This window comes from Perissodus microlepis, chromosome 13 (assembly GCF_051167445.1).
Source record: "Perissodus microlepis isolate ML-2025 ecotype Zambia chromosome 13, ASM5116744v1, whole genome shotgun sequence".
Taxonomy (NCBI): domain Eukaryota; kingdom Metazoa; phylum Chordata; class Actinopteri; order Cichliformes; family Cichlidae; genus Perissodus; species Perissodus microlepis.
Genome location: NC_140473.1, coordinates 13,338,080 through 13,349,368, shown reverse-complemented (window position 1 = coordinate 13,349,368; position 11,289 = coordinate 13,338,080). Strand labels below are relative to the sequence as shown.

General features: G+C 41.5%; 1 protein-coding gene across 8 annotated transcripts in view; it reads left to right on the top strand.

Annotated features, from left to right (window-relative positions):
• Positions 1-2,851: 2,851 nt before the first annotated feature.
• adgrb3 (adhesion G protein-coupled receptor B3) overlaps positions 2,852-11,289 on the top strand; it is a 117,003-nt gene continuing 108,565 nt past the window's right edge. For 3 of the 8 annotated variants that reach the window (XM_084947640.1, XM_084947641.1, XM_084947639.1), the window contains exons 1-2: positions 2,856-3,509; positions 5,145-5,913. In XM_084947640.1, the coding sequence (XP_084803766.1) occupies positions 5,160-5,913 (754 nt within the window). In that variant the 5' untranslated portion in view covers positions 2,856-3,509; positions 5,145-5,159. Of the gene's footprint in view, positions 3,510-5,144; positions 5,914-11,289 lie in introns of all 8 variants that reach the window. The other 5 variants (XM_084947645.1, XM_084947643.1, XM_084947644.1 and 2 more) reach the window with 4 other exon arrangements.

The window sequence follows — 11,289 nt, the reverse complement described above, 5'->3', positions numbered from 1 at the left end:
CAAATGGTGTAATAGCTTCTTCCACAACAGCACAGGAGGACGCACAAAAGAACTGAGCACTTCAAGAAAAACCTCCCTCAGATATGCTCATTTGGGGTTTACCAATACGTCATCCAGCTGAGATTCCTACAGGGAGGAGACCATTATCACTGTGCAGACAGAAGTAACATATGGACTCCCTCGTCATGATTGAGTTGAGCTGAAAGTCTGAATACATTTCACTGGTGTCTAGAGAATTCACCCTATATGCCTGCATATGTTTATGCACTGCACCATACTGTATGAATTGGTAGGTACACTGAAAACTGGAACCAAACATTTTTCTGTCGCTGATTCAATTTATATATATATTTGTATCCACTCACATGCTAATCATAACGGTTGATTCACATCAATAAACTGATATTATCACATGATCAAAAGGCTAATGTTTATCACACTGCATTTTGCAACGGACATGAAATGAAATGCAGCCATAATATCAGAGAGATATACTGTTCGGCACACGCGCACGCACACAAGTGTTAGTGTAGATTTCAGTCACACAAACACACAAACAGGAGCAGGTGATAATAGGGCTATTCTATATGCGGGGTCATGAATAATTCAAATTCCATGTGCTCAAACAGACTCGAGTTGACTGAATAATATGACAGATTCCGCAACTGCTATTAGATGAAAAAAATATCACAAATGTTTTGGAGATTCTAGCAGAGGATAAACTGCCGTGCTGCATGTGCAACTACTACACTTGCTGAATGCAAATCCAAGACATTCAAAAAAAAAATTCAAGAAAAATTCAAGAAAATTCAAAAGCTTCATTGTTATCACACAGTGCAGCACAATCTTTCACTCTTGATCTGACTGCTTACTTGGGCCACAATTTCTGGACTCACATTCCCTCATGAATGTAATCTTAAATGTAGTAAATGTAATCTTTTCTTCTTGTTGCAGTGACAACAATGCAACCACACAGCATACCAGCTGGACTCTGGAAACGTCCTTGCAGAGGAGAGCGATGGCTGCATTGCTGGAGCTTGGCAATTGGCCTCCTCGTGAGTCAGTGGAGAGATACTTATTGTGTTTTCATTGTTCAATAAGGCTTTGCATGAATTTCTCCCACCTCTTGGCGTACTGAGCCAAAAGCTCCCTAAACACCCAAGTCTTCATTATGGCCGTGGAAAGTGGGCTGACTCGAGGTCACCCCTGATGTTCCACTGGCTGCCTGGGGAAGACTGGAATTAGAAAGCTTCCAGTCACAGGCCACAGAAACCAACAGGACTCCAAGCTCCTTTATAAGTTTGGCAACCGATTAACAATGTTGTAAACGCTGTGTGGGATAGGATGCTGGAGATACAAACAAGTTCTTTCAGATTCTCACAACGCTGCTGCTCTGTGTGGTTCTGTAGCATTCTTTTGGAAAGGCTGGCTTAGAAACACTTCAGATTGAAACTTCCTGGAAATAAATAAACAAACAGCTTCTTCATGCAGCATCTGCTCAGATGGAACGCATTCAGTCAAGGCCTCAAAGAGATGGCCAGGCTAATGAGAGTTAACTATTCGCAGTAAAATGATTAGAGCAGCTGACCAAACTCTCCAAGAAAAAAGAAATCACAAAATAAAACTACACCAAACAGTTGTTTCTGTCTGGACTTACCAATTGAATGTCATCCTTTTTGAATATGCAAATAACCAAAATATGCAAATGAATTGAGCTCCAAGCTATGTGAAAGTCATGCACAATCATTTCTCCATCCATCCAAGCTCTACCCGCTTGTGTCCTGTGGAGAGTGCTGGTTGGCTGGAGCCTATCCCAGCTGGCATTGGGCGAGAGGCGGAGTAGACCCTGGACAACTATCCAGCCCGTGGCATGGCTAAAACAAAGACAGCCATTCCTTTACCATACATTTTCTTTTAAGCACATGATCAGGTCTGTGCTTAGCCTTTGTATGGGATGCTGATAAAGAAAAGGCACATATGAAAACAAAACCCCTCCTCCACCTTCATTTGGAGGGGCGGTGTGATCAGCAGGTGATTTGGATCACCCTGAAGCTCCCTATCCCCATTCCATTACAATTCCATTCTTCCCATGAATTCGGCCAGTGGGAGATGAAGACTATTGCAGAACCATTTGTGCCTCACTGTCAGCGGCCAGCTGATGAAGCCTGGAGCATTTAGTTCACTACTGATGATTGAATGAATGCACATTTAGACTGTAAGAAAAAAAAAAAACGTTTGAAAGAGTTCAGGGAAAGCATTAAGGCGGTCTGTACAAGCACTCCCCCGAGAAAGCAGAATATAGTGAAAGAAAAACAGCAGCTTTAAAGTTGCACCTGTAAGGTGAAGACACCCCGGAACAACTTTCCACAGACGGCACAAGTTGCCCCATAAGCATTTGTTCTTCCAGCAGCGCGAATTCGGGCGAGCAGGAGGACGTGCAGGGTGCTGCACATCGACAAACTGTGAAGAAATCAAAACAGCGGCTGTCACCCATCAGGAGAGAAGGGAAAATTACCAAACACACCAGCGAGCTCTCAAGTCCCACTGATAGAGCGCTCAAGTAGCATTTATGATCACGTTATTCTCACACCCTCCTCTTATCCAGAAAAAAAATGTAACAAAAAATAAAAATAAAAAAATCCGTGAAATATTCCTGATTGGAGAAGGGCGCAGCAGCAAAGCGCAGTATTGTCTGAAGCACAACTGAGAGGGTCCAGTTCAGGGGGGGGAAACCCTTTTGACTCGAATTAAAGGGAGGCTGTATGAGGGGGAAAAGAGAGAGAAAAAAGAAGGAAAGAAAGAAGGGAGGAGGAGGAGGAGGAGGGCAGGGAAGAAAGTGGTGGCGGTGCCAGACGCAGCGGCAGTAAGAAGCGTACGTACGTGCTTTATCTTAGCGGCTGAGTGTGACGTGATATTGCAGCCTGCTCCTGGAGCTCTGCAAGCACCAAGCAAAGCGCGTCTATTTCTCTCTGTGTTGTAACTCACTGACCCCCCAACATCTCACATCCACCCACTACGGATCTTTTTTTCTTTTTCTTTTCCCTATTCACCCCCTTTTTTGCGGAGAGGGGGGGTCGGTGCGCGACTTGATGGAGAAAACATTTCGGTGGGAAATAGAGACGTGGAGTCTGCCGAATTAATTTATGGTAAATACTGTAAGAATTGCTCTCGTCGTCACTCCAAGAATTTCTTCCCCTCTGTCTCTCCTGGTCTTTCTCCTTTCTTCTTCTTCTTCTTCTTCTTCTCCTCTCTCTCTCTTTTTCTCGGTGGCTGTCGTGTGTTGTTGCGCTCCGTTTTGATGGGAAAAACCCAGAAGAAGGAGACGGGGGGATATGTGCGGGCAGACCGGAGTGTAACGCATTTTATTTTCATCCATTGAACCATCTTGTTGCGCCGGACTTCTATTGTCGGGAATGGGGAGTATTGATTCACTGGAGGGCTGCAGAATTTATTTATAAAGGATGTGGTCAAGTATGTGGAAAAAATAGCCATAGCTTCCGCAGTGTAAGGTAAGACATTATTATTATTATTATTATTATTATTATTATTATTATTATTATTATTATTATTATGAGATGAAGGTCTTCGAGCAAGTGCAATGGCAATTTTCATATGTCATCTGTCAGTTAAAGTTTAGCCTCCCTCTCTCAAACATTTGCCCCGTATATTCATCACGATGGTTTTGGAGCGTTCATCCGCTCACATTAGTCCAGGGTGCTTAACAGAGGAATTTTAAGAGCTGATCTCTCTCTTAAGAGCCAAAAATCACTTTAAAGTGCCGAGCCTCGAAGTGACACTGCATGAGATGTAGCCCGTGGCCGACGTGTCTCTATATTCAGATTTCCTCTCGAGTCTAAATTGCTCTTAGAAGCCCGGCAATAAAATCAGCGTCTCTTGACCGATTTCTCGTCTCCAGAATACTGATTTTATTTTTCTCGTCTAGCCCTGGTCGTGAATCTTGTGGAAGGACGTGAAATCATGTGAATTTATCGCGGCAGAAAGCTGATCCAACTCAGCACCGCTTCCACAAATCCTTATATAACGCACATATAATTCTGGGGTAATGTGACGGGTGTGATTCACGATTCAAAGAGAAAGAAGTTGAAGACATATGCGCAAATGGATCTATTATGTGAAAACTGGTAGCCCATCTCTAGCCTACTTGCGATTTGAACGCCTACACAGACACACACGCAACACACAGTTCGAGACACGCGCGCGCATACACAGACACACAGGCACACACGTACACACACCCTCGCGCGCATTCTGCTGTGACACTGCTCACAGCTGCATTGCCTGTAGGATTAAAGCAATCAGGACATCGCATTGCATTCTCTCTCTCTCTCTCTCTCTCTCTCTCTCTCCCACACACACGTAGATCCGCACACGCACACATGCAAGCTCAGACATACAACACACACACACACACACACAGTCTCTTTATCAAATTGCATAGTCAAATATGTCAAGCCCTGAAATTCAGAGACATGCAGGTGGTGTGGAAGAGGCGACAGTTCGCAGTGACCGAGCACACGCCAAATAAAAAACCCCAAATAAATAATAATAAAAAATATATAACGTCAGTTTGTCTTCCTCATATTATCTAACTATCCTGTGAGCAAACATTCACAGAGAACACAGCTTCATGTGCAAAGATACTGGTTACTGCGTAAAATGAGCAGTTGCACATTTTCCACAACTCGCGTGGACTGCGCTGACTTACAAAGGCTGCCACTTTCGCCGTTTCTTCCTTTTTGTCGCCAGATTTTCTAAATAGCTACATTTGTATATCTCCGGGGATTGTGCCATACCGAATACGACCCGATTAATAACGTCTAAATGACTCACATTATTGCACCCACCTCCCTAAATAAAAATAAATAAATAAATAATAGCCGAAGCAACCACAAGGTGGCAATGTTTGCACAAAGTATAGTGATGAAGGATGGAGATGCAAAACACATGTTGCTGAGGTTTACCTGTGTGTCTTTTTGCCGCCCCCCCCCCCCCTTCTTATCATGGCAGGATGTAATAAGAACTATGTAAGCTCGTTAGTCAGACTTGGTAGTGATAATCTATCATGTGTTTATGTGCCCTGCTTTAACACCCCTTTGTGTAATCCTCTTCATCTCTCCCTACAGGCCAAATGACATAGGATGAAGGCTGTTCGAAACCTGTTGATTTATATATTTTCCACCTATCTTCTGGTTATGTTTGGATTAACTGGTGCCCAAGATTATTGGTGTTCCACTCTGGTCAAGGGGGTCATTTATGGATCATATTCAGTGACTGAAATGTTTCCCAAGAACTATACAAACTGTACATGGACGCTGGAGAACCCTGACCCTACCAAATACAGCATCTACCTGAAGCTATACAAGCGAGACTTGAGCTGCTCTGAATACTCTTTGCTTGCTTATCAGTTTGACCATTACTCACATGAAAAGATCAATGAACTGCTGAGAGTCAACGAGTCTATAGTGTATTTGTGTGATTCAAAGAATATTTACGTATTTTTGCTGTATGACAAGAATTTTGTTCAGCTACGGAGAGTTTTCCCTTATGATTACAATGGATTGACGCCACAGAAGCTGGATGAGGAGGAGAAGTCTATTGTGGAGTTTCTAGTGTTGAACAAGGCCAGCCCTAGCCAATTTGGATGTCAAGTGCTTTGTACATGGCTGGAAAACTGCCTGAAATTAGAAAAAGGGACAGTGGAGACATGTGGGATTGTGTACACGAAATGCACATGTCCTCAGCATTTAGGCGATGGAGAATCAGAGAGCATGCTCATGCTCAACAACGTGGTTTTACCCTTGAATCCACAAACGGAGGGTTGCTTGTCACCCCAACTACAAGCCGGGCAGATCTGCAATCTGACCGCAGAAGTTAAACGGCCTCCTAAAGAAGGTGAGTATCCTGTCATCTTTCTTCTTTATGCTGAAATAGTTGTAGATGGAATTAAGTATGCATAGAGAAGATAGCAATCATGTCAAATAAATGTGCACGTCAGTCACTCCTACCTCTGCCCTAATTGCATGTTTGAAGTGTGATGGCCCATGAAACAAAGAGCACACATAGATATATCTAGTGTAGTTGGCTCAGAAATGAGTCAACTTCAAGATAAAAATAAAAGAAGAAGATAAAGGAATAAAAGGGGAAAAAAGCTGCCGGGGGAGTTGGGTGTAGTAAAGACCACACCAGCACAAACCAAACCATCTAAAAAGGGGGTCTTTCATTTGGTTGGACTGAATTCAAAATGCACTATCATTGCTGTGAATTTTAAAATGGCTGTTTTTGTACACATAAGCAGAGTTAAAATGGCTGCAAATCCAAAGATAATTTTTTTTGTGTGTATATACATTTATGTCAGTGTCATCCATACAAAGACCAGCAGCGGTCAATACGGACACATCCTTCATTTTTATTGGCATGCAACCTGTATGGCAAATGGAACGATTGGGATCATAGATGCAGCAGTGTCCAATTGAAGCACAATGCTCAAGCAATGCAACACATAAAGCTTGTGGATGAGATGTAAGAGTTTAGGATTGTTTAGCTTTGCAGAAAATACGGGAATGTATTTAGGTTATTTAATTTTAAAAAGGAGCTTTTTCTTATTTTCTTTCAAAGCTGTTCTAGAGGGATACTACTTTTGCAGTGCTGCCATAGAGCAATGCAACGTGTTTTCACTGTTTGTTGGAAATGAGCAATAACAATATACAGAGGAAAGACGGCATTTTCAGTTGACATGTAATTCACTAATGTGCATACATGCATCAAGCACCCATGCATGCACAAACCACCTATTCATCCACACACATGGAAAAGTAGATAAGCGAATTATTATTTATGATAAGGGCTGTTATTTCTCTGTGTATTCGTCTTATCACTTAGTAGGGGGAGTTTTTTTTTTAAATCTTTTGTTGTTGTGTTTTTTTTTTCTCACCTACTGCGAAGAAAGCCATTCTCGACACATAACTGCTCGCATTTTAACAGACAGCAGAGAACCGTCCCACCTTGAGGAATACGCTACATACTTCAGGGAAGGGAGGGGTGTTCATCAAGGCACAATGAACCAAAAATAATGGATCAACCTTTTTTTGGAGGGGGATGTGGGGAAATAATGATTGCAGGAATGTTATGGAGCTAGTTCCCTGTGGCACGTACCAAAATAACAGTTGCTATAATAACACCCTGGATAACAGGTGGCAGTTATCTTATCACAAAGAAGAGACAAATATTGATTGCAGTAGTTCAGCTGTTCAGTTGACTAGAGATGAGCGCTGCTATGTGCCACGTCACATTTCCAGGCACGTTTTTCAAACGCACATATGTGGAATTTGTTTATCGCATCAGCACCACAGCATTCAAGATATTTATATGGCTTTTGTAAGAATTACTCTAGCTCTAGATTTCTATGTGATTTTTAAGGTGGCTAACCTCCATCAAGTTGGATGACAAACCCATTTCGAGAATAGTTTAGCTACTGCTTCTCTAGAGCCCTTAAGCCATAATGCATACACCATCTGAAGAAAATTACCATTACAATCCAGCCCCCTCACACACACAGTCAAATAGCATGTGGAGTAACAACAGTAAGTATGACTCAGCTGTGTATTTTGTCAGGTAATTTCATCATTTAGTAAATCTTACATTTGTGTCATAAATATTACCAGGAAGCGTTATGCTTCTTTTCACAGAAAATTCCCTGCTCTAAAATAACATTTGACATTTTTCTATCAGCATGTTAATAACAGCTTAAGAGCACAGATTATTTTTTTTCTCTCTCTCTCAGAAGATTTTCCACAAGCTTCTATTTATAGGGTTGGTTGATGGGAGGTTTGAATAAATCCGTTTTCATCTGGATAACGGGGAGATCACCACTGGGTTTTAAAAGAGCACTGCGTCTCCTGTGGCATCGTGGTGACAGAGTGGGTATTCCTGATGAAGAATAAAGCATTACAAACAGTCGACAAGAGCTCTATTTGATAAAATCACGTGTCTTTGATCTTCCTGGTAGCGGGTGGCTTCGGAGCACATCAAAGAAAAGCAGGGCCGGAGGTTGTGTACTCCAGCCATGCCACAGAAACACCCCACTGGCGTTTCGCACAGACTGGGGGGTAACAGCAATTTGAAAGTTGATGCTCTTGATTATTTAAGGTGATTATTCGGGGGGGGGGGGGAGCAGATCCCATTCGGTGACGTTTTGAAAGCCACAGCAATAACAATGAAATCCAGATGTACTAGTCTGATGACTCATTTATGCAGTTTTATTTTTATCACATTCTCCCGTTGCATGAATAAAAGTTGTAAAAGGCAGCACAGTGGTGCAGTAGCACTCACAGCATGACAGATTTCATTTTGGGGTCTGTTTTTTTTTTTGGTGGGATTCCTAACACCTTCCACACAATCAAAATTAAGTCGGCTCAAGGCTCCGAGTTGCTCATAGGTGAATACTCAACTGACTGTGTTCCCTCTTTGTGATTTCCTGGATGTGTTTTTTTTTTTTGCTATCAGCCCAATGAATAGTCGAGAGTGACTCCAGCTAATGTGACTCTGAATTTCAGAGCGCACAAATATAAAACTGCTTTAAGTAAAACCTTGGCAGAAAATGTCTCACACCTTCTATTCTGTCACAAATTTAAAGCATGTGCAAAAAGAGGCTTTCAGCAACCAGACAGCCAGAACAGCGCAACATTTTAAGACAATTTTCTTACCCAGTTGTCCCCCCCACCCACCCATACACACACACACACACTTTTCAGCCACGTTCTCTGCAAATACTGGTACTTCCATGCAAGCGGCTCTGTTCAAAGAAACCAAGTTTCACTTGGCTTCACAAACGCGGTCACATGGCATTGTCTTGTCTGATCTTTGGCTGAGGACAGATATATTATTCTCTTCCCTCATTTGGTTTAAAGTTGCCAGTTTTCAAGGGTCAGGGTCAAGGGGTGTCACTGTCTGAGAGGGATGTGCTTTGTCATGTTTATGTCAAAATTCCTCACTGTTACATGGAAACAAAACAACTCTACAAAAAACCCCTTTCTTCCTTAAATCACTGTCACTAAAACACACCGTAGCGTTACACAGTCATCATTTAGAAATGAAAGGGGAAATCTGACTTTTCTCATCCAAACACGGTTTCGATTTGTCAGATAATCTGCCAGATATGTTAGTTCATCTTACTCCTCTTGCCATGCCTCCTTTTTCTGTGGCGTGATTGAATTTTAGGTAATAGCGAATAAATCTGACAAATGTGACTGTGGCAATAAGAAGCTTTATGCAGATAAGGGTTAATAATTAGTTTCAAACTTGATAATGCAACACAAAAAAAATTAATCTTGTGTCGAAGATTTCGATTAATATTTAATGAGTCTACACAAACTAGGTCTTCAGATTCATTGTAATCACAATAAGTAGGTTAGAAATGTCTTGATTCTCTTTTTTTTCTGCGTATGAACATTGATTTGATTCTTTCATGCAATATGCAATATGAATAAACTACATAAATTCTTTAGATGCGTTCTCAGGCTGCTCTTTACAAAGGATAATTTAAGTCGAAGGACAGGGGTTTTACATTTCAGAGGGAAAAAAAACTCTTTAAGACTATGTACAAATGCTTATTTGATGATTACAACTTTTGATGACACAGGCCACGTGCAATGTGGGAAATGGCAATAGGATTTATTGGCAAATGAAATGTGTGTGAAGCGTTATAACGCACTGTCACCTGCCAAAGTCCTGAGCACTGCAGCAGCTCAGCCTCGCTGGCTCACATAGTGAGGCCTTTTATTCACTTTGGATCTCAGTCAAGTCACTCAGTAGTCACACTGCATTATGCTCACCCCCATTGTTCAGTACACTTGGAGGCCATTTTAGTTCCAATTCAGTGAAGGAGAGAGCTCAGATCAACAGCACAGAATCTGTTTTTATCTGAGACATGCATTATTTGTCTCAAATATTTCATGTGCCAATTCCCCCTGAAATTCTGGGCTCAATTACTGCACCTTTTAGGATTTTTTCGAGTTCCAGCCTGTGCCAGTTGTAATTTTTAGAAACTGTATTGTGTCCTTTTCTCTCTCTCTCTCTCTTTTTTTTTTACATGTGTCTGCTGTTCCAATTCTTCAGCATCCCTCTTACTAATGTAGTTAAGTGGGCATAGAAATACTAAAAGAAAGTTGTCATGGATTGACAAGGTCAACACTGAAGAATTACTATGAAAGAGCCAGCCATCTTCTTTGTCCATTAACTGTCTATTAAATTTTGCCTATTCAAAAAAGAAGAGATAATGCTGGTTGTGGAATGATTACATTTTATGCTCTAATCAGTTACACAGCTTTGGGTCAATTTCAGTCGGTTTTGTGAAACACACGGGAAACTAATAAAATGTGGTCAGACATTATACCCAAAATTACTTCAGGATCCATGAGTCTGGGATTCCCAGGCATAGATAATGGAGTTTGGAGGTGACTGAGCAGCTCCCCTCTGTGCGTGGCACTTAAATATACATATATAAACTTTACATTGCTTAAATCGTCCAGGTGGTGGTTACTTCCAGATATAAAAGTTCATGAGGCTCTATGGGGACTGTTAAGTCATTTTACACGATGGCAGAACCACAAAAAACTGTTGTTACATTTAAAGGTCTTCTTAAACCACTCACGCCGTCACGCATGGATGCAAATGAGCTCTTTGGAAACACAAAAGTCTCTGTTTTACATGGGATACAATTTGATGATAAAGTATAAGGTCCAACATACGAGGCTGACCCTAATGTCATTGAGTGATAGATAATACCAAATAGCACCGTCATAATAATAATAGGAGATTCAAACATGATCCACACATGTTTTCACAGTTAACACACATAATTTAGCTGTAGAAGCTACTTTTGAGTTAATTAGTGTTAAGATTGTGCTTTCAATCAATCATCCTGACAGTTTTCTTTATAACTGGAGCTACTTTATATTAACCGTACGCTGTAGGCCGGGCTGAGATTCTGCATATGATAACCTGGCAGCGAGGTGGATGCAGACCAGCTGTGAATATTGTTGTTCATTTGACATGGATTGGTGATCTCAGTCTTGAGCCTCTTTTTCGGCAGCATGACAATTGGGAGTCAGACTGATAACTCCTCCTCTATATGCCCAGACTGTGCACTGCCAACTGCGGCAGAGTAAATTAAAGCCTTGTGTTGTCAAAACTGCTCTGACGTCAGTAAACAGTATACAGTAAATCCAGGAAAACCTGAAATACAATTTAAAAAGTGAGGATATGATTTAT